Source organism: Pholis gunnellus, assembly GCF_910591455.1.
Source record: "Pholis gunnellus genome assembly, chromosome: 1".
In the NCBI taxonomy this organism is placed as follows: domain Eukaryota; kingdom Metazoa; phylum Chordata; class Actinopteri; order Perciformes; family Pholidae; genus Pholis; species Pholis gunnellus.
In genome coordinates, this window is record NC_136528.1 from 18,064,533 (window position 1) to 18,088,473 (window position 23,941).

General features: G+C 43.5%; 1 protein-coding gene across 2 annotated transcripts in view; it reads left to right on the plus strand.

Moving 5' to 3' along the window:
• Nucleotides 1–18,229, plus strand: part of hipk3b (homeodomain interacting protein kinase 3b) — a 31,287-nt gene extending 13,058 nt beyond the window's left edge. Inside the window, exons 3-17 of one of the 2 annotated variants that reach the window (XM_079158051.1) lie at nucleotides 5,011–5,134; nucleotides 10,189–10,308; nucleotides 10,542–10,628; nucleotides 11,126–11,310; nucleotides 11,394–11,553; nucleotides 12,998–13,115; nucleotides 13,215–13,327; nucleotides 13,504–13,628; nucleotides 14,403–14,570; nucleotides 14,663–14,971; nucleotides 15,064–15,210; nucleotides 15,333–15,598; nucleotides 15,910–15,961; nucleotides 16,816–16,949; nucleotides 17,506–18,229. In XM_079158051.1, coding sequence (XP_079014177.1) covers nucleotides 5,011–5,134; nucleotides 10,189–10,308; nucleotides 10,542–10,628; nucleotides 11,126–11,310; nucleotides 11,394–11,553; nucleotides 12,998–13,115; nucleotides 13,215–13,327; nucleotides 13,504–13,628; nucleotides 14,403–14,570; nucleotides 14,663–14,971; nucleotides 15,064–15,210; nucleotides 15,333–15,598; nucleotides 15,910–15,961; nucleotides 16,816–16,949; nucleotides 17,506–18,017 — 2,620 coding nt within the window. In that variant the 3' untranslated portion in view covers nucleotides 18,018–18,229. The remainder of the gene's footprint in view (nucleotides 1–5,010; nucleotides 5,135–10,188; nucleotides 10,309–10,541; nucleotides 10,629–11,125; nucleotides 11,311–11,393; nucleotides 11,554–12,997; nucleotides 13,116–13,214; nucleotides 13,328–13,503; nucleotides 13,629–14,402; nucleotides 14,571–14,662; nucleotides 14,972–15,063; nucleotides 15,211–15,332; nucleotides 15,599–15,909; nucleotides 15,962–16,815; nucleotides 16,950–17,505) is intronic. The other variant, XM_079158052.1, reaches the window with a different exon arrangement.
• Nucleotides 18,230–23,941: the final 5,712 nt, after the last annotated feature.

Here is a 23,941-nt window from a genome sequence, read left to right on the forward strand (position 1 = left end):
CCCAAAGAGTTTCACTCGTGTTCCCGGGAATGTCGCCACAGACACCCGGCTCATAATACTGCAAATGCTTTCATGAGTTGGCCACGGGCTCCGTAACCTCCATGTTACCTCATTCGAAGATAGATAGTGGCTTTATTGGAAAAACATTTATTCAAATACAAATCTTCAAGATTATTACTTTAATATCATCACGAAAATGTGTTTCTTCTCATCGAATAACAAAAGCATGTACGTCAAATAATAATAAATTGCTCCTTAATATCCAGACATACTGCATCCAGTCTCAATTGGTTAAGCTGGACCAGCTACAGATCATTAATATGATGTCAGCCATATAGGCGCGAAAAAAAACAAACGTTTTGTTTTTGTTTTTCTAAAATGTCCCCTTATATTTTTTTTAAGTTATCCTCAGTCAACGGTTCTTGTTATCTTTTCCAGATGGTGGAGCTCAGTCCACCTGAACTTAAACATCAGGTCTGTCTTAAACACTGGCTCCATGTCAGCACATTGAATGGTGAACATGTCTAAAACGTGTCTCAAGCCCTGTATCCTTAATTTAAGGTCCGTGCAGATCAGAGTGCAAGTGCTACTTCCGCCTTTGCTGCACTGCCTCTGTGTTCCACTGAATAATGCAGGAAGCCCTGAGAGTGTGTGGAATTACAGTTCCTGGAAGAGACGTGCACCAAAGCTCCATTCTTCCATCACGGAGTCACCGCGAGTCCGTTTGTTGTCCTGGTGGCTGAACCTAGGCCAACCGCAGTCTAGCCCAAATTAGTTTTATTTATCAGAACAAGCTTACCGAAAGGCCTGTGTAATCATGCAATGACGATGACACCCTCGCTATGTGTAGCCACCCTTATTTGCTGTTCTCTGTGTGAGCTGGTAGGAGGCCACTTTACACTTGGTTCCTCCCTGTGAGGACGGAGCAGGAAGGATCAGAGAACTATTTTTGGAGTGTGAGATAATGGCCATGAATAAGAAATACAAATGGAGATCATTGCTCACTTTGCCATGGCCCTTCTTTCAAAGAATATCACTCGTGGCTGCACTGTTTGTTTTTCAGGTGAGATAAAAATAAGATGCAACTAAAGAAAAAAAAACAAAACACTTACGAGACATGCATATCAAAGGAACACTGACATTTTGGGAAATGTGTTTGTTTGCTTCCTCGGTCAGAGAAGAGGATTAATATCAATGTTGTGTCTGTTCAGTACAGAGTACAATATGGAGATATGTCGGGTATATTTAGCCCAACTTGACACAAATACCGGAAGCAAAAAGAACAGTAAGCCACCGTCTAAAGTTGAAAATACACTTTCCAACAACTCCAGAAATGTTGGGTTAAATGTTAGCCAGCGAGCTGGGCACCAATACGGCCATCAATCAAATGTGTTCAGAGTTATAATGACAATGTGCAAAGCTGGTGTCCTGTTGACGAAGGCTACTTAAAGCTGAGTTCTTTTTTTAAAAGTGTTTAATTCACTTCTTGTGTTTGCCTATTTCTGTTGTTCCAAAGCAGCTGGAGACACAATTGAACTCAGCAGAACTTTATGAACTCAAAATGATTCAATGTTCAATTTAATTGATAAATAGTGACATAAAAATGCCGTATAGGTTAAAGAAATATGTTTGAATGTTTGTCCATGCCTTGATCTGGGACATCAGGATGGAAGACTCGACTTATTTCCCATGTTTGAGGAGTTCTTCTGAACCTCCGGGTCAACAAGTGCACACGTACACTGTGTGCTTTGGAATCTCTCCACGCATTGTGTTTGTTTTGCTTCTACTAACATAACATTGCCTTGAGCCTCAGCCTCTCTGTGGATGAGAGGCTGACAAACAAAGAGGGAGGAGAAAAAGAGATGGGTGGAAGAAGGGAAGCAGCTGTTTGAGGTGAGGGAGCGAGCAGTTTAACTCGTTGACCAGGGAAAGACTTGTTTTCATTGGTCAGAGCAGTAAAGAAAAAAATGGCAACCAAATGGTACCATTGCTCTTGCCTGCTTGGGTTTTATTTTGTGGTTGTTACTGACTATCATACCTGCAGTGTGGCTGGTTTGTACTTGGCACAGTGGCGCGCCCGTGCTGGGCCTGCTGTTACTGCTGTGCTCAGCATTGTGCGTTAGGGTCTGTTGGTGATGTTTTCTATTAAAGACGAGCCAGCGCCCAATGCAGAGTTTGTTATTCTCAGTCAGGCCTTGTTCTGTAGTGACCACACCAAAACCAGGTGTTGCATGTTGCACCGTGTCGGCCTCAATCTATTAAGTACAATTGTTGAAAAATGAGCGTCTCTAAAATGCAATGGTATACACAGGGATAGAAAGGGTAAAGCAGTAAAAGTGAACTGGGGAGTGTTGTGAACGATGCTGCTAGCAGGCACAGAGAACTCTTTGAAGATGTGTCTTCTTCCGCTCTGCTGCCTCTGGACGTGTTTTTCACCGATAACTCGTGAGTCTCTATGGAAACCTTTGAACACGGTGATGTTGTAGAGAACTCTCGTCTCACCCAGAGTCATTCATCTACAGCCTTTCCAACAGCGCAGTAGTATCAATCAACAGACCAACAGAACGGAGTTTTCAGCTTTCATACAAACTTATATTTGTAGCACAATAAAGCATTATAAACTGCATTTAATAGAACTGAGAATATGAGAATTGGAATGTTTATTTCTCTAAAAGGTGCTTATGTATGGGTGCTTTGTGCTATAATTTGTCTGTGAGTTTGTGCCTGTTCAGGAGACATTTATTGAATATATCCCCACTTATTCCTTTAGTGTCCATCGCCTTGCTTTCTCTTTTTGTTGCATCCTTCGTTTTCCTTCGGAGCTTTTGCACACGGCAGTGATCAGTCACAAATCTTCTGCTCCCGCAGCATTCGGTGGCCCCTCAGCTTGTACTTCATATCCTAAGTGTGGAAAATAGATTTGGTTTCACAGGAGGGCGGTGAGGCTTGAGTTAGTTAGTTAGGACGTGATACCATGGCAACATGGACCCGGTGTTCTCTGTTTGGCTCTCTCTTTTTCACTCTTTGACTTTTGGTATTGTGCATTCAGCGGGGACAGGTTAGAGAAAGAACAAAAAGAAAATAACACGATCTAACTATCCCAGTGCCCAGAAGCACTTTGCATAATCTTTGGTGGAATTGATTTCTGTCACTACCTAAGCTTATACTGGCATTATTATTTTGGTTGATTTATTTCTTCCAGGTTGTTCAGTTTTGAAAACAGCCCAAGGAGATCTTTAACATGATTTTATCACGTTGTTAAGAACACTGTTTCTCTGACAAGGCCTTAACACTGAAGTGTGTTTTCATAGTAACTATTATTTGCATAGGACCCACTTAGCGGGGATGGAGCTGATGCATCGGCTGTTGAAAGGGGCCAGAATGTCAGGTTTTGCTTACAGAGTAGTCTCTAACAACAGTCTTATGATGCCTTGTTGTACTGATCAGAATTACTATATGTCCTGTGTCCTGATGAATACGATGGTGTGTTGATGTGTTGCTTCTCTGTGCTCGCTCCTCCAGGGAAAACCCGTTCCTTATAAATAGGACTTGCCTGTGAGGCTGAGATGGTTGGCATAACTGCCTCGGTTGGTTTTCTGCTGCTAAGTTGCCAACTGTGCCAGCTGTTGCATGCATTTGTTTGGACCATGTGATAAATAAGTCTAAAACTTATTATAGCAGGTCTTACATTTGCTGTTGCTAACCATATGTCCTACGCCATTCAGTCCCAAATGGCTCCAAAGTCGTCACAGAGTAAATGTCTGCTGGATCCTTTGAGAGCCGAGCAGTGTGAAAGCTCAGCGTGGCCTAAGGTGTCTGGTTGGTGGTATGTCCAGCTTTCTAAAATAGCAAGCTTAGATGCTTGCGCTAATTGTGTTGAAATCTCATCCTCGTAATTCTTTACGTTATTTCAATCCTCTGGATTCTGTCATGTTGGTAAATTGTTGAAGGTATATATTGTGTATATGCTGAACGGAAGTGAAATTATATCTGCCAGTTACACATGTACCGACAAGTTATTCTGAGTAATGCTGCCGTCTGTGTAGGCAATAAGGGCGTCATTACTAATGAAATAAGATTATAATCCAGCATGTTGAATTATGCCCAGCCCCGTATGCATACAATAAGGGATGGAAGGACATGTTTACCATGTCTCAACATACGTCCCTCAGCATTTAAGCCAATTCACAGCATTGTTTCCCCAGATTATCTGATAGGTGTTGGTCTTAAAGCTAGATAGCCATTGTGTCTTATTGATTTTATTTTAGCTTGGAGGTCACTCCTGCACAGGAAGACTCGGGCTACATCATGCCGTCAGTGCACGTTCACATTTTATAGGATTTGTGGTGGGTTTTAAACACAGAGTTCTTGACAGTTGTCAACATGCCTTACCTTTTATTCGTGCTTACTGGCCTGTGTCGCCACTAGCCATCCATGTAACATGGTATTACTGTGCTATTACAGAGTTACTTGAAGTAAGACTGGGCCAGCACGTAGGCACAGAGGTAGTGACCGTGTTGCTCCTTTCCTATCAGCCGAGAGCAGATACCACAGCCTGTCAAAGCCTTGATCCCGGCCTGGCTGACCCGCTAACCTACTGACACTTGGATAGGCCTCTCTCACGCACACACTGATTTACAATTCACTTGGCACAGATACACATGTACCAGGAATTCCCATCTTGACTGGCCATCAACAGGAATTCCACGACACTACTAATTATGGATTTGTATTTGCTCACGACATCAGCCACCAGCCTACAAAGCCAAAAAGCAACACATGCAGTAGAAAAACAGATTTAAAGTGTTGCTAGTGCATAAAGTGACTTTATAGCTTCTGTATTAACACAGTACTTGTGAAAATATAAACAATGCATCAAAGTTAATGGCTGGTTCATGAATTTGTAGTGTTTGTTTCAGAGATCTGATTTAGAATTACTAGCATGTCACTGTTTTCACTTGTTGTTATTGTGTGGCCTTGTTCTAACGGTCTGTTTTGTGTGTTCCCCAGGGCTCCAGAGATTATTTTGGGATTGCCGTTTTGTGAAGCCATAGACATGTGGTCCCTAGGCTGTGTGATAGCTGAACTTTTTCTGGGCTGGCCCCTGTACCCTGGGGCCCTGGAGTACGACCAGGTAAACAACCATCCTCCCACCACCACTCACTCTTGACTCTTATTTCATCGTTTTTTTTGGTGAGTTTCCAACCTTCAGTCCCTCCTGTGGGCTTCCTGCTAGCCTCTTTTTTTCTGTTCTACATGCAACTTATCCCTGCATCCTCCACTTCTACTCTCAATTTCTATGACTCAGTCCCTCCCTCCGTACCATCTCCCCATGGAAACCGGTTTCTTCTTCTCTATTTATAGGTTTTTTACCGTCTCTCCGGCCTTTTCTCCCATAGGCCCCCCCCCCCCCCCCCCCCCCCCCCATCTGTGTTGTTGTCTAAGTAGCATTCCACCCCAACCAGTTATTTTCCTGGTCTCTTCTCTGTTCCGCCTTTTCTTCTTTCTCTTCAACTCCTTTTTCCATTAACCCTACACTCCACAGCCAAGGCCCCCGACAGAGGAGTGGGTTCAGTGGGTTTCTTTCTAAATTTCATTCAATCCAGTTTTTTTTATTACAGACGTGCCTTTGGGTTACTGACTCACACACATGTCTCCCACTGTTAAAGTTTGCGGGATATGTGATCCATTGCCACTTTTGTCTAAATCTCCCAGAAGACGTGTTACAAAGATTCAGTTGGGAAGAGAAGCTGACAAAGCCTTAAAAAACATACAGCAGCTGAGTTTAGGACAAATGGCTTGAAGCTAGGACAAGAATGCAGCATTGTCAGAGCGTGTACAGTACAACAACAAAAAAAAAATATCTCTGTGCGATCCAAGCCTAATGTGGTTTTAAGGGTGCTGAAGGGTATATCGGGATGAGATGGATAAGAGGGAGAAGATGCTTTTTTCGGTTTAGGGAAAGAAAAACGTTTGTGCATAATTACACACGGAAAGAAAGTCAGTGATTGGTCGAAGGAAGAAAGAGGCCGAGAGCTCAAGTGACTTGCAGTAACAAATTAGTGCCGTATTTACTGCTTCCTTGGTGACGTAGGTACCCTGAGGATTGTATCCGCTGGCGTCTGTGACGGTGAGCAGAAAGGCATATTATTGTGATGGATGGTATGTCTATTAGGAGCTGTTGGATGTCTGCCCCTCCCAGTGGAGCCCTGACAGTGTCTTCCCAGGACGAGACTGATCTGGGCTTATGCTGAGCTGCCCCGGAGTCCTATCTACTCAAAGCCCGCCAACAGCGCCTCAGTAAGATCCTGCTGTGTCCCAATGTGGCGCCCTCGGTGCAGCAATCAGCCCCGCTGCACACTGCAATCAAACCAAAGTATTTTTAAGGCCAGGCATCATTTTTCACTCTCCGTAGGACTGAGACAGGGGAGATAACTCAACACCTCCGAAAGAGATTTGACTCAAGCGCAGCACCAGCGGTCTAAATATGATGAATCTGTTTTTGCAGAGCCAGTCAGCGTGTCTTATGGCTGCTTTAGAGTTATCTGGGGGGGGGGGGGGGGGGGGCTCCTAAATTTAGTAAGGGACAGCTTTGAGGTGATGGGGTTGATAAGGGTGGAGGGCATCAAGTTGGCATAGATGAGGAGTGTGAGATACAATGACGTAACGGATCAGAAGGAACCTGTGCAATGAAGAATGTATCAGATAGAGATCAGAAACCTTCTGTGTGTGTGAATGCGTGACTGAATTAAACAACACGAGCGGGGGATTTTGGTCGAGGGCGTGAGTAATCTATAGAGAGAAAGTAAGAGTTTGTCGCATTAGATTCCAGCTTGTTGGGATTGTGCTCCTCTTATATTACCGTCTATTGTTGTTTGCTGATTAAAATACAAGCAGTGAATTTTAAGCATGTTCCCTGGGATGACTGACTTACCACCGTGGCCCGTTTTAGCCCATGTGTTGGAGTCGGAAGCACACCCTAAGATGAGCCTTGTGTTTGCCCCATGTGCCTTTGAGGAATAGACTGAATCCCTGTTTGGTGACTGAGCTGTGCCCCCCCCAATAGGAAATACTGTCTCTCTTTGCCATGCGGCCCACTGGCATGCAAGGTTCTCAATGTGGTCACAGAATGGAAACAGCAGCCGGTGCAGGGTGCTGAGCATGCAGTGTTTAAGCTTTACTTGGATGGTCCCCCGGCTATATATTCATCTCTGGAGAAAACCCTCCAAAAAAACCCCATAAAAATCTAAATTACAATACCTACTGAATGAGCAAATATCCAAATAACACATTTAGACAATTAAAGTTCTTTCAATCCGTCTCTCACAATCACCCACAGCTCAATCAGAGACAGAAAATCGTGCTGTTGAAGGAGCCGTTCAAATGTCGGGTTTTTCACACCTTGTTGTCAAAGTAGACGTGCGAATGACGCGCTCAAAAACAAGATCGACGTTCTGAAGCACACATTTTTCTCGGCGCGACGGCTGTCCAACTTTTGGAACCTGCTGTGGACACCGAATGTCATGTGACGAATCACTGCTGGCAGATATGTTTTTTTCTTTTTCTGTAAATATTAGTCTACGGTAAATATATGGATGAGAAGTTCATCATTTTAGTGCAGGGCTACACAGAGCTTTACGATCTGTAACATGGTCTCTTTTACGTCACCCTTTCTGTCCAATGATGTCACAACCTCCCATTGAAAGGCCAGCCACACTGACACAGATGGATTGAGCAGTAAAGCGTTAGCCTTACTATCTTTATACCATTTCAGAATGCATCTAAAGTCACTAAATGGCATTTGCACAAGCGAACAAAGAGTTCTAAATTAATTTGAAAGGTTAAAGACGTGGCCAACTGACTCTAAAAAAAACGAGGCAGCTGACTGCCGGTGTGAGGTGTCATCCAGGGGCCACGGGTGATCTGGCTGCAGCTGACTGAGTTGCTGCCACCCCCTTCGTCCCCCCTTTTCTTCTTCTTCTCTTTCGGCAAGGGGTCTTGTTCCATGCCACGCAGCATGTTGTATTTATAACTCTGGCTCCTCCCACTCCCTTCCGCTCCTTTAGCTCTGCCCTATCGTTACCTCATCCTCCAGTCGCACCATCTTTTACTTCACTGTTACAGTCTGCTCACCTCATTGAGGTGGCAAACTTCTCATTATGAGTGGCTATGATTATCCCAGGTGCTGTAGTCTTTGGTATGACTTTATGTCTCTTGCTTTCGCAGGCACTGTAAAAGTGGTACAACCATGGGGGGGTTGGTGCACACTATTGCAGAGGCCAACGTTATGTGTGCTTGCCCCAGAAGGAATTGTCCCGTTTGTAAGACGGTCCAAGCTACTATATCCCTATGTTAGAAACGTGATTCATTGTACACTGGGTAGGCAGGATGGTGTGGGTACAATATTCTAAGTTGAGATATGCTTTTATTTATGACAGCGAGGGATATCATTGAAATGGATGTTTTATGGTGATCATTGTTATCTGGACTGCCATAAAATATATGCTGCCTATGCTTCCTGTCTGCTCTGCAGCAGGCCCGGGCTCGCTAGATAGCTGTTTTGTGTGGAGCTGAGGCTTTGCACCAGTGATCTCACTGGTTTGTGAGATCTCTGCAGAGACACGCCTTTCAGGAAAAATAAGGATTTTCCCATCACAAGAATTCCCCCCCCCCCCACCCACACACACACACACACACACACACACACACACACACACACACACACACACACACACACACACACACACACACACACACACACACACACACACACACACACACACACACACACACACCGGCTGTGTTGTTTTTCAGAGCTACAGCAACATCATACAATGTAATGTACATCAAATGCATATGTGTATATAATGTACAGCATAATAATAATACAGCAACTACAGCTATATTAAATTAAGGGAATGTAGTCGGTGTACTTTCAGGGTAAAGTTTGTTGGAATAAACTTTCAATAATCCATGAATGTTATGAATAGTGAATGCAAAAGACAGAAAATGGGGGAAAAGAAGGAGAGAGATTTTAGTTGACGTATTCTGCATGTACATGGAGATATGATTGAAGGAAAGCACAAACCCAAAATGGAGAAATGGACGGTGACACAATGTGTTTTATGATGCTTGGATGTCAGTGCGCCTTGAGATCAGCGAGCAGATCTCCACCGTCCCATCTTAATGTCTCAGCAGATGAGATTACATTAATCATGCAAGCTGTCAGAATCCCAATGAATGCATTGCTTGTTAGGTCCCACCCACACAAACAAGAGACACATTGCAGTATTTGCACCTCAGCAACAGACTGAGCTAAGCCTACTGCTTAAGCACCACATTGGCCAGGAGGAGCACGTTGAAGATCAACACATGAGTAGCTTCCAACAAAAACACAGAACTTCATAGTTAAGCAAAGGGGTGAGGACGTATGTGTCTGCCTTACCTCTAGGTTTGTGTATTTCAAATAGAAAGGGAGAGGTAGAGCTTCTTATTTTAATCTATTATCTGCTTTATTTGACTGTCCAGTGTCTCCAAATGTGTGGCTCTTCTCTTCTGAGTAGCGCTGAATCTCTAATGGTTCTTGTCCTTTACACTCGGGTGTGATTGACGTCAACCAGGCTTTTCACTGGTCTTGTCTCATAAACCTGCATGCCCCTTAGCGTCTGACTGACGAGCCTCATTGCCCTGCAAAGCATTTGGCATTGAGACTGTAAGAACCTTGTTATCAAAGTTTACACGAAGAGACCCTGACACCTTTTCAGAGATCATAAACACGAGCTACACTCGGTACAGGGGGTCTTATTTGGGTTTAGCCATTTGTCAGGAATGTGTCATCTCCAAGGTCTCTGCAGCTGTCGCTAGTATGTGCACGTCCACACTCTGTAACTTTAGCTCCGAGTGACTCCATGTAGCGTGACGTCACTGTGAATTATCAGTACATTAAAGAGGGGGTGAGTTTAAAGCGCTCCGATGACGTGTTGTTTTCGGAGAAAGTCTGTGTGGATGATAGAGAAATGAACAGTGAGAAAAACAATATTCATTATTGAAGTGAGGTGTTTTTAATAAATGTTTATAATGTACTATAAATTGGTCGTATAGAGATTTTTAATTTCTCCTTTAAACCGATGAAAATTGCTATTTTCTTCATTTTTCCCCCCTCCTTGCTTCCCTCTTTATGTCCAACAGGTTCGCTACATTTCTCAGACACAGGGTTTGCCGGGGGAACATTTATTGAATTCGGGGACAAAGACGTCACGGTTCTTTTACAAAGACTCCGACTCCCCTTATGCAGCATGGAGACTAAAGGTGAGGAGTATTAACACACCTGCAAAATATGGCTTGATTTGCTTCACTATAAGCCTGTCGTTAAAACCATATGTCAGCTTGAAGTCAATTGGCAAACATTTTTCCAGAAACAAACTTAAACATAACCGTTAAGATGAAGTCTTATCAAAGATTAAGCTTCACATAGTGTACTGGGAATCGGCTTATGGTTCTAAGTCGTGGGAATACCCACTAAACACTTTCTTCTTCTGTAGTCAACAGATGAGCATGAGACGGAGACGGGAATGAAATCAAAGGAAGCCAGGAAGTACATCTTCAGCTGTTTGGATGACATAGCGCACGTATGTTCAGCAGCTCGGATCACAATGTACCTAACGGGACTTCAGAGGAAGTTCAAGGTCACTTGTTTAGAGGATGTAGGCTACTAGGTCTTTACCAGAGGAAGTACACCCACAGCTGTATGAACAGAATACACACATCTTATTTATGGGAAAGAAAAGATAACTTCCCGTCAGTTAAATGCTAAAACCAAATTTAAATCAGGTTCAGGTTTCACTATTATTCTGTGAAAACACACCACGGGTGGAAATTCCCCAGGCAACCATCAATGCTTGTTCAGGTCTGTTTTTACGTAAGTCAGAGGAGATTCTTGAGAATTCATATTCATGACTAGATTGCTTGTCATTCTTGGGAAATTGGTATCATATCAACACATGCCTTGATTCATCATACACACAGTTTAGCGTAATGTAATTTCCTCTTTTCTTCTATTGTGTAACTCTGTTGATGAGCAGTTATTTTGATCTGTGGTTTCAGCAGCAGAATGTTTGTATTCCAGGTGAACTTGGTGATGAATCTGGAAGGTAGTGACTTGTTGGCAGAGAAGGCGGACCGCCGGGAGTTTGTGGGCCTGCTGAAGAAGATGCTGTTGATCGATGCAGAGGAGAGGATCAGCCCTGCCGAGGCTCTCGGCCAGCCCTTTGTGACGATGCAACACCTGCTCGACTTTCCCCACAGTAACCAGTGAGTCCCCTTCTGCCTCAGATTTTCAGCCATGTTGTCAGTTTGACCTTCCATAACTTGAACTGTATCTCCTCTGCCTGTAGTGTGAAGTCATGTTTCCACATTATGGACGTTTGCTGGACTCGTCCCAGTGCATATGAGGCGGCCAACAGGAACAAAGGGCCTTTCATCAGAACTGTAACCACAACAGCTGCTGCCTCCGTCAACCACCCGTTCAGCAAGATTACCGGTGTTCACACTCAAGTAAGTTGATAAAGATGTGTTTGCATCATGATCCGAATGTGTGGTCGGGGATGTTATTTACACTTAACTACATTAATCTTTAAAGCATGTCAAAACTAGACGGTCACTCTGAGAGCACAGACCCCTGCCAAAGCCAATCCGCTCCTATTTATGTTCACTTTCCTTGTTTCCTAAACTGGTTTTCCTAAATTCGCCGATATCTGAATGATCACAGATGGTGTGGGTCATTGACACGCAATGTGGTGTTCTGTTCATCTGCTCCTGTGAAGACTGATCATGGAGACAATTTCCTCGCCTTTTATTGCGTTCGTGTGTACCGACGCGCCCGTCTTATTGCGTCCTAGCACTGCTGTCATGGCAACAAAATCATGTCATGTTTCTGAGGTCATGGCAACGGTGCAAATCAGCGTTGTTGCTGAGGAAAAAAAGGAGATGACCCTTTTTTTGGCTCTGGATCTTTTATAATGCAAAACATCTTAAAGTCTACTCAAAAGCCACCATTCTGAGGATGAAATGTGAAATATAATATATATATAATGGTGACTACATATGTGTTTCATTTGTACAGACATAAGAATAACATTACTTGTCACATTCTTTGCACAATAAAACTGCTCGGCTACAGTTTCTGTTTCCATGGAGCAGCACAGTAAATGGTAAATCTTTCTTCTTCAGGGGAATTTAACAAGAAAACGTGGTGGCTTTTTTAAAGTATTTTCCTCTGAAAGGCTGCTTTGTTTTTGCTATTATGTATATGGGGGTTGGGCTACGTTCAGAAGCTGCAGCAGAACAATATAGGCCTAGTTCCCGTTATTCAATAAATGTAATTATAGCCAGGCACGAGAGCCGTAATGAAGCATGTACTTAGGTTCTTTGTTTAGCCCTCAGGCCTGTCGCAGAGAGTAAGTTCAACATTGTCTCACGCCTTTTTAGTTCTTCAACTTTTAAAATGAATCTAACCTCGGTGAGCCTGGATGAATTGGTTCAGTTTATGAGCATGTTGATATTAAAAGGTTGCCATTATCATATGCAATATCAACAGATCACAAGCAGCATTTTATGAGATTAACCTATTGAGACCTATTAAATAATTTGCCTTTGCCTAATGGAATCCTTAAAGCAGCTTATTAGTAAGAAATTGGGCCTTTTGGATACTTTTTGACTCGGTACCCTGAACTTCCTCTGGAGAAGATCAGCCATGTGTTAGAGGTTACGATGGTGATTTACCACAAGGTGATGAAAGTTTGTCTCTTGTCTTTTCACTGAAGAGACTAACTGACTAACCCTCTAGTCTCTCAGCACCAGACCGGTCCCTGGGCTCTGTCCGGCTGAAACACAGACAACTCTTGACAGAGATGTCGCCATCTACTGGCTTTTTCACGCTATTGTTGATCATTGTTGTTCTCAGAAAAGTCCAGTCATATCCCTTCTTCATTCTCTTTAGGGATTAGCCCCATCATCAGTGATGCACCCTGGTATACCATTGCAGACAGGAAGTGGTCAGTTTGGATGCAGCGATTCATTTCAGCAGGCACTCATTCTATGTCCCCCAACCATTCAAGGTAGGAGGTGTAAATCTTTATTTCACTTGTTTGTTGTTGTTAGTGACAATTAGACTAAATATCTTAAAGTCAACTATCTCCTGTCCATTGTCCCTGCAGGGATCCCCCCCAACACAGCTAAACCAGCAGGCTACTCTGTACGGATGGAGGGCTCTGTGCCTCTGGTCACTCAAGCACCTCCCATACAAATCAGACCTGGAGTCATCACACAGGTAAGGCCTGATGGTAACAAAGCTCAAAGAGCTTATGTAAAGAGCTTGGCCTCATTAATAAGTGTAGATCAGGGTCATTTATTTGTGTGAATGAAGTTGAAAGTTTGTCTCTGATGGCAAGCTGATAAAAGCATCACAGAGTGCAAAATTAGCATTGCTTCTCTGAACTTCAACAGGCCTGGTCCAACCGTGCACAGCAGATCTTGGTGCCCACTTGGCAGCAGGTGACATCGGTGCCTCCACCACCAACCACTTTGGCATCTGACACTGTGGCCGGCTCACAAAGATTGGGTGACTGGGGGTAAGCAATTTGTTTCTATCTTTTTGATACATCATCCCTGTCCGTTCTTGATATGTTCTATATCGGGGGTGCCCACACTTTTTCGGCTTGCGAGCTACTTTTACTTTTGATGCTAGTGAATCAACCTCAATATCATCCCGAAATGTGCAGCACATAAATGTAGCGACTGGCTCGAGTAAAGCAAAGTCTTGAAAGCGTTTGTCAAACTCTGACAGACACTTGTCAATCTGCTCTGTGTAGCACGCACTGTCAAGTTGCGCACACGCCTTCCGTTGCGTCTCCAGCTCTGGCGCCAGGTTTTGGAAGTTCCCCCAATCATGGCGCTGCAGCTTTAGCTTCTTTAGTAGAAATAAATTGGAAGGCTAACTAATTAGCTCGCCGGAGTTTTGTAGTAGCTCGCGCGGTTGCCCGCGCATACGTGGTGACTCGTGTGCTAGAAAAGACGTGATCTCAGACTGGCTGCACTGTACGTCAATCAAGTGGCAAATGCCATGAGGACATAACATTTGTTTTGAATGGCATGCGATCTAATATGTTCCAATATGTAGTATTTTCTAAAGCAATATTTATTAGTGCTTTATTACCATTTAGTTGTAATGTACACCCTTTTGGGAATGGCTGTACTGCTCCGATACAGCACGCTTTGCTCCCCTGAATAATAATGATCGATGAGTCATACACGTCCCTTTGGGACTCGTGACGGAGACTATTTTGTTGGTAACGGTGCTAAAAGGCCTTTGGCTCAATTTGCAATGTTCTGTTTCCTCAATGCAGGAAAGTGCGTCCCCATGGTAACCATTACAGCTCCATGATTGCACACTCTCAGCCATTCTTAACCAACCAAATGACCATGTCCACCCACCAGCCAATCAACATAGGCATTGCACATGTGGTGTGGCCACAGCCGGCTGCCAACAAGAGAGCCAAGCCTTGCGTGAACAGGTATGGGATGCAAGTGTTGCAACTAGAATGCACAGACGTGCACTTAAAAAGAGGTTCTTCCATTCTGAAAGTGACTTGTCTTCCTTCAACAGGGGCAGCAACTTCTCCCAAAACACAAACGTCCAAAATACAGCATGCCAGTCCCCAAAGATGGCCGATACAGCAAAGAATGTGCAGCAGGTAGAAGCCAGATTCCCAGAAGAAGGGCGTACTGCCGGAGAGGAGCAAGGAACCGAGCGGGTGGAGGTGGAGAACTGCTGTAAAGTGGAGCCAGACTGTGAGGTTTCACAGGAGCAGCAGCGGCAGGCCATGGTGATCTCTGACTTGGCGAGCCCGACCGTTAGCGTCATCAGTATCAGCAGCGACGAAGAGGAGAGCGCACAAAGACACTCGATGGGGGAGTGAGTGCTCACCATCAGGTTCCTTCTAAACAATATTTCAAATGTTTCTTTTCTACAAATGTCTTATTTGATTTGACTCTCTCTGCACACAGGTGTAAGGGTAGTGCAGCTTGTGAGGCGTGTCAGAGCACCGTCAGCATGGAGAGAGTCTGCTCCCTGAGCAGCCCAGACAGCACGCTCAGCACCAGCTCTTCAGCCTCGGCCCAGTCCAGCACCTCACCCTGCAAACACCCCAACAGGTACGACCAATGCAAACCAATACGAACCAATAGAACCAATAGAACCCATTCAAACAGCTCTTACAGATGTTCCTCCTGGTTCTACTTTACAACTTCCCTCCTCATTGGCTGCCCTCTTGCAGTATGTCAGACGACGAGCAGGAGAGCGGCTGTGACACGGTGGACAGCTCGCCCGCCTCGGACGCCTCCGACGGCCATGGCAACAGTCCCTTCGCACGGCAACGCTTCATCGCCGACGGCAACCAGAACCGCCAGCCCCGCGTTGCGTGCGTTGCCCCGGAGACCGAGCCCAGCAAGCCGACAGTTCGTACCGTCGTGGTGCCGCCGATGAGAGCGCAGAACAACAACAACTACTACCCGGCTGTCAGTGACACGTATGGCAACACAGGTAAAAGTGGACATATGAAGCATCGTCAACACGAATACTTTCAGTGTGTTACGTACTTAAGGCCTAAACATGTATATATTAGGAGTCTGAAATTCGTGCTTTGTTGTAGCTAAGAGCTGCTGAAAGTGACCAGTGTATTAAACCCAGGTTATCTCTAAATGATCATATGAATAACGCAGGCGACAGGGACAGCATTTCTTCTGCACACTCGGTTGCTTTGTGTCTGCAGTACACTCTGAAGACTAGCAAGTGCATGAGTAGGTCGTGGTAGCTCAAAGATCCAGTCACCACTGCTGCTGTCTGCTCCACAGGTCACATGGTCTGGGATTACGCTGTCTTTGTAGACCACAGAGGTTCTCACAGGTGACTATGGGTGACCTGCCCTGAAGTATCTGCTCTGAACTCTGGAGTGGATATTTGTTTGCCTCCTTAATCTGGCTCCAGACTGACTCTGAGTGCCCCTGTACCTGTGTGGATGTACACTTTTTAAAGCTACATAAGACATGCGTAATTGCCCCACAATGTGTAATGTCTTGAATGAAATATTGGATGTTAAGCAGAGAACATGAACAAATCTGGTTGTCATAAACGAATAAATGCTTGATTAATGTTTCTTTCTGGAGTTACGCATGCCTGTATGTAAGCTTTATTAACAGCTGTGCGCTCAGCACCTGACTGCATTTAAAAGCTTCCTCTTTATAGGTATTTTAAAGTGGAGGGTTCAACTTTAAATCCTCAGAGAAAATCATGCAGAGTCATATTGCCTTTCATGTCAAAGGACCCCCCCCCCCCCCACTATTGCAACTAAAGCCCCACATAAAAGGGCACAGTTTGCTATTCTAGTGCTACCAGGTGTATTTATAGCTGACGGTCTGACCCCACTGTAAGCTCTATGAACAAGCTTAGTTAGCAACTCCTCCCAGATCCCCCCCAAACACAGCTATTTATAATCACCTAGCTCATATTAAGAAGACAGATGTCGCTGTGTTTAAAGGTTTGGACCTGATCAAACACAGCTGAAATCACTGATATGCCTACAAAGCCTCCTGTCACAAATGTTGCCATTTCTGCAGCAGTAGTTGGATCCCTGGTTGCTTTTCTGTTGTCTTTTGCCTGCCCCTTATTTACATTATGATATTGAGAGTGGGTCACCAAATTGGCTGCATTAACGCATCGTCTCCGTCTCTGTGTGTTTCTCCGTCCTACCTCACTCTTAGAGTCTTCATGCCAGTACAAAGGGCGAGGCTTTCTTGGGCGACATCATCACCAGTCCACTCCCCTCCTCAACAGGCCGCAGAAGATCACCCCTGCATTCCAGCCCCAGCAACAGCAGCCTATAGGCTTTGGGCAGGTGAGCGCATGGCAGTCGCATACATGTTATTACATTGTCATGTCAAGTCATTGTATCCTATATCTGCCCTTAGTCTGGAACGTGAAGAAGCTGGCAAACTGTACCAGAAAGTGCAAGTTCTAAAGTGTACTACACTGTACATTTAAGTGATACAAAGCACATGTGAATTGCAACTATTTCCTTTTTTATAGCAGAGCAGCAGCCAGGAGCACACATCATACTGTAAATGGAACTTAATTAATCTGCCACAGTAGCTTCGGTCGCTAACAAATCCTCCAGCTTTGCACAAAATTACTCACAGTTGGAGGGTGTACATTTGGAACGGGGAAGGAATTTTACTGTGATACTGCTAACTTAATGTATTGCCAGTAAGACAAAGAGAAAGAATATGATATTGTAATGGTATACACACAAATTAAGATGAGATGAATGTCAGGATTGTTGATGACTGATTAAAGACCTGTAAAAATGTGGAAACGGCAGCATCTAGTGGCTCACGAAGACGAACTGTTGATGGAGATGGTGAATCTTATCGGCCAGGTGTTCTCTCTCTCAGGTGCAGCATTTCGGTTCCTGCCACCAGGAATGGAACGGCAACTTTGCCCATCGGAGACCACAGGCCTATATTCCTCCTACCATGCATGGGCACACATTCACCCTGTCCCACAGCAGCCCAAACCACACTACGGGCCCCCACCCCCACCTTGGGGGCCACCCGCACACCCAGCCCACCTTACTGTCCTACGGGGGGTCTGGTCCTCTGGTCACGGCGGCCCCCGTGGCCCACCTCCTGGCTTCCCCTGTAGCCTCCCGCCCCGTCCTCCAGCCCACCTACAGCATCTCCCACCCGGCAGGCATTGTGCATCAGGTCACAGTGGGCATCAACCCCCGGCTGCTGCCCTCCCCCACCTTGCACCCCCAGGGCCAATTCAAGCCCCTCTTTCCCCCGCACTCCTACATTGCCTCGCCCGCCTACGCCAGTTTCCCTCTCAGCCCCACCAAAATAAACCAGTACCCTTACATCTGAGCACGGCCGCCCAGGTACCCTTTAGACCACCTGAGGGCTAAGTGAGCAGGGTGAAATCTATCTTAGACCACAACATGGTTCTCATTTCCAAAACCATGGCACAACCACAGAGAAAGCAAGCTATTTTTTTGAATCTTGTAGACTTGTGTGTAATTGAACTTCAAGCTTTAAAAAAAAAAAAAGAAGAAAAAGGAAAAAAGAGTTCCAATGGTGGAGATGATTTGGGATAACATTAAGAAGGAAATAATGTGTGTATGATTGAATGAAAGAATGAATGAGTAGTTAAACTCACACTTAATGTGTATTTTGCACATTTGATATATATCTTTGCATTGGATCTTCTACGAATACTCCTCAAACAGGTAAAATAATTGGGGTGGTGTTGAATAGTTAGACTTTGCACCCCTGATCCCAGCTATTTTTCTATATTGCCTTCTTACGTGTGCAAGACACATCCATCTTTGTAAAGCCATCCCAGTCTCTAGGTCTAGATTGACGGATTCACAAGTTGTCCACCGTGTATGTTGTACTGCGTTTGAAGTATTTGTACCTTTTTCGGTGTCTTTTGGTGTTAGCAATGTCAAGTCAATTAACCGATTTATCTAGGGTTGTTCCTCACGCTGCATGTGGTCTTGCATGAGCAAAAATGTAAACGGAAAGATGCATAGACGTTGCTCTTATTGTTTGTGTCACAGGACTCGCTGCATTGTATAACTGTCCCCAGCCATAGTGCCTTACATATTTGAGGTTTGTTAATGTTACTACTTATATATGACTATATACATGAATATTAATGTACTGGACTGCGGCACTTGAAATTCCAATCAGTCGATGCATCCTATGTGTGAGTATATATATGCACTCGGTGTATATGTCCATGCATAGCCTGCATGGATGTGATGTATCGCGGATAGCGGTGCTTATCTCTTGGAGTCGGTGTATATTTCCATGTGTAGTGAGTTACTTTTCTGTTCTTTCAAGAAGAACAGCATGCTTTGCTGTTGCGAATGCTTACTGTATCATTAAAAACTGTTTTTTTCCCCGTTTTTTTTCCATTCTCCCTTTCCCCGAATGAACTAGTGTACAAAGTGCAAGTACTGAGTATTGCTTAATATTTGATAATCACTTTCTATTTAGTGAAACTATTATTACAAACAGTATTTGTACTGTTCGATGAAACTGCAATACAATCTAAATAGTCGTTGGTTTTGTTTTTCGTCTTTGTCTTCGTGTTTTCATTTTGAGTGTTTTCACTTTGTTTCTTAGATGTGGTGGGCATGGCTTTGATTAGGTAAGAAAAATAATGCAAATGAATTCACGGTATGGAATTTTCTAAGCCCGAGCAAACCATGCAGTATTCGATATACACACATATATATATATATGGACATATATTATAGAGCTAGACTATTTAGTACAGATGTTTGATAAGGTGTGAGTTAATTGTGTGCAATTCTCTCATTTATGCATGTGTGACAAAGTTAACTTTTTCCCTTTACATTATACCATTTGTTAAAGGCTTAAGGCTTATCGGTGTCGACTGCTTATTTTATACATTCCGTCAGGGAGGATATATACACACATATATACATACACATATATATGTATATGTGTATATATATATATATATGTGTAGATATGCTGTGCGAGCATTTTATCTGTTCATTTTACTAGTTAAGCGTGTGTTTTTTTTGTCTTTTATTTTCAAATGAAGTTGCTTGTGCAGCACCAAAGACTGTAATTCATTTCCTGAGCAAGGTAGCTATTCTGTTTGCATAGACCTCAGTTATACTGTAGTTGTAGAAAGGGGTTAAATTATAACAAACAAAAAAATAGTATTTAACAAAAAAAAACAAAAAAAACGGCGCAGGTTTTGTCTAGCTTATTGGGCAATTAATAAGTCGTATCATTTCTTTCTTGAATGTATCATAGATAAGCTGCTATATGATGATTGCCACTTCGATAGCTGTGAAATTAGGTGATTTCTCTGCGTTTAAACCTAGTGTTGCTATTTTTTTGTATAGGTCCCTAATTATCTGAAATAGAAGTGGTTTTGATTTTTGTGTTTTGCGTTCATATTTGGAGTGTCATTGTAACTACTGTATTGCTGATGATGAACATTAGTTGCATTTGTTGTTTCTCGGGGTGTGTGTTTTTTGCATCAGTATTTTATCCTTATTAACCTTTTGGGCTCATCACTGCATATAAAAGATGTATCGATGTAACTTAATTTTGTATGTTTTCATATTGGTGTTTTGTACGCATCTGAAGCTGTAGCTTGCAGGATCGATTTAACTTTTTCATTGCACGTATACACGGTATACTACCAGTACTCTCTTCTGTGTTACAGGAGCACTGTGAGATGCCAGAAAAAAACCCCACAAAACATTATGTTCATTGAATAGCTTCGGGCATGTTTCCATCGATTACACACAAACACACTCGCCGCTAAGCACTCACACAGGTGAGGTTAGGTAAGGAGGGGGGGGGGGGGGGGGGGGGGGGGGGGGGGGGGGGGGGGGGGGGGGGGGGGGGGATTCGACTGTCTGTCCAAAAACAAATTAGCCCAATGTTTCTGTTCCAAAATAATGTTTTACAACTTGTTTTACTGTTAAATTGATTTGAACAAATCTTTATTGCAACCTTTTCAACTGTTCAATGTTATATCTGGCTAGAATATCAGTCCCCCAGTTTGTTATTCTAAACTGCCTTGTGTTCGGATCGCTCTCCCCTTTATGAGTGTCTCATATCAAAATGATGTTTTGTCGACGCAAAACTGTGCTCATTGTTGTGCGTTCCTTAATGAAATTGAGACGGTGTGAGCAGCACTGTGTATGTGCCTTGAGCTTCAGAAAGTGAGAATTCAAGGTGGTGATTCCTCACCGCGTATTTGATGAGGAAGGCATAGAATCCACTAACAGCCCGTTACCGTATAGAGTAGGCGGTCTTTCAACGGCCACAAGACCAGGAATAAAAAAAAACACAACAACAAACAAACACAAAATAGGACTTCATCACAATGTCATTCCAGGGACTTGTACTCCTCTGATCAGCTTGTAGACACGACCGAGGACATGTACATGGTGGTGGTGCTCCTCTTGTTTCAGATAGCCGCCACCAAAGCCCCTGTGATCACACACACACACACACACACACTTTGAAAGATATGACACTCAACAATCTTTCGATAGTCACTCTGGCTAAACAGTAGATGCAATACTTTACATTGTGCGGTCATTGCACCACCAAGTGTTCTTAGATAATCTCCATGCTTTACATTACCTTGCATGTACACCTAAGTTGCTTCACTATGTCTGCCTAGAAGCTGTCTGCGCAGAGCAGCTTTTCCATCGTGCAAGTTAAGGCAGAGTGGGAGTAACCAGAGCAAAGTTGACAACACTGGCCTTCTTAAAAATCAGACGAGCCGTGCTTTTATATCCAGTCTTGTCTGGATGTTTTTTTTTTCTGTGTTTTGAATGGAAAATTGCTCTGTCGAGGAGATTCTTGTGGTTTGTCTGCACGGTCAGTCATGTAAACACTTGCATTGATATGCTTGTATGTATTTTGATAGCTTTTTGCTCACCTGTACGCTTTACTGATCATACTCGAGTATCATTTTTGGGGAAAGAAAGCTCATGACGAGGCATGAACTTGGCAGATTAGCGCTTGAAATAGTTCCCCAATAATAAGCATGTGAAATGTAATCTGTGTTTTGATTCCTCCAAAGGTATTCACCAGCAATGCGCCTGCATAAACTCTCCCATACTTGTTAGGAAAAGAATGGATGCAAGAGGAGAGAAATCTTAAAACTGTTTTAATTTTCCACACGATTGACACCTTGGATTTATGGATAAGTCATTTTTTTTTGGAGGATTCATGTAACATTTAATGGATAAAAGTTGTTTGTAAAATTACTACAATTAAAGTTATGACTTTGATATCAGAAAACAAATCCTCTGCTGCGGTATTATCCTTTAGAGAGGCTAATTCAGGGTCTGTATTAGTCTAAATGAACTACTGTGTTACTCTATGATTTGATTTGATGAGGTTTGATTTACTTATAGCTCTTATTTTTCTGGTAATCTATCAATTTCAGAGTTAATTCACACTGCAAGTTATGGAATCACCTGTTTTAGATTGCTCATCAAATAGAAATCTGAACTGTTACTGTTTCAATACCTGTATACTTTTGTGGCTTTGTTTTTTCGTTTTTGTTTCATTTAGCTTTTTTATTTTGTGCTACACTAGTTTGCCATGTAGCAATTGCACTGTGCAATATTTACAGTATGAGGACTGGGAAAACTAACTCTATGGATGTGATGTCTCTTTACAGTTTGCGATAGTGTTTCCTCTCTAGTTCTCAGTGATTTAGGTGTGACCAAGCCTTCTCTACTTTGTCACATTAAGCGGGTTTTCCAGGTGACTCTTTTGGTGAGTGTCAAAATAAGACTTGATGGTGTATTATTGTTGAGATTCACTTTGAATTAAAAAAAAAATTCTATCGATGCAGCTCTTTTTGACGTGGTCTGTTCTTTCCCCCCATAATCTTATTCATTCAGGTGCTAACTGATCATATTGCAACTCGTCCACCACATTCTCAAACAATGCTAGTTAGTAACTCGGACACAGGGTACTCATGAGAGGGTCTGCAGCTGATTTTATTCTGACAAACATTTTGGGCTTTATTGATCAGTCCCTTTGTCTAGAAAACGTCCCATAATATGTTACAATTGAAATGATACAGATGGCAGCTATGAATGATAAACAGTGAAAAGCAGCAAACTTCACATTTGAGAAACAGGAACCAGAGAATATTTAGTATTTTTTTGTTGTTTAATTAAATATTTTAAAGATGAATTGATCAACACAATTGTTTTGTATTCATTTTCTGCCAATCGAATAATGGATTAATTTACTCAGCATTTCTGCTTCACAGAAAAATAAATGGAAATTTGAACATTTTAATGCCACAGTTTCATTTTAACTGTGCAAACCACATCTGCTGATAGAGATGTTTTGAATGAACCTAAAGCTCCAGAACCGCTGCTTCACTGACAAGTTCTTAAATGAGAGAGATGGATGATCTATAGCCTACACCAAAAGTCAAGATTGTTCACAAAACACGTTGTTTGTGGTGAATTCCTGTCAAATGGGGGTTGTCTTGTTTTCTACATCACCTACAATTTCCATTAGGCCACTAATGCACCGTTTCTGGGTCAGTGCTGACATCTGGTGGATGTAAGGAGGAGGTCTCCTACAATAGTCTCTACAGTAGCAGTCCTACACAATCACATATGCATGTGGCAGTGAAGGACACATCGAAGGCCTTAGTGGAGATAAATAAAACTATAGTGAATACAGGGCCAAGGCCTAATCCACCTGCATGCGTGAACAAGAACAAGAACAAGAATACATAAATGTGTCCTGCTCCACATGGAGTTGTGCCCGGCTTCATTCACCCAGCAGAGGTCGTCCTACAGACCGCTAGCCTCCACTTTCTCCCGACAATTAACAGCAGAGAGGCTAATTCGCTCCGTTTGACCGGATGGGGGGTGTTTGACTGTAAATCAAAGACCCAGCAGCTTCCATAGCCTTAAATCTGCGGCTAGTCGTCGCCCGAGCAAAACCCCAAATGCCTGTCATCCATCTTGAGCAGGTCTGTACGAGGCGGGTTACCGCCAGCAGCTAAATGTCAAACCTTTGGCAAAGTGTGCGCGCCTCCCTGCGCCACTCGGTGATGATGGGTGGACCGAGCGGAGCGGAGCGATAGGGCGGATTTCTAAATTTCCCTTCAACGCCGCTTTCCCCCCCACCCACCCCCACCACCACCACCACCCCGCCTCCTCCAGCCCTGGACACCACGACGAGACCGCGGGAACCGCTGTGTGTTTTCCCCCCGTTCACGCACGAGGATTGATCCAATGTATTATTTACGACCGAAACTTCAGCAACTTATCCACTGGAT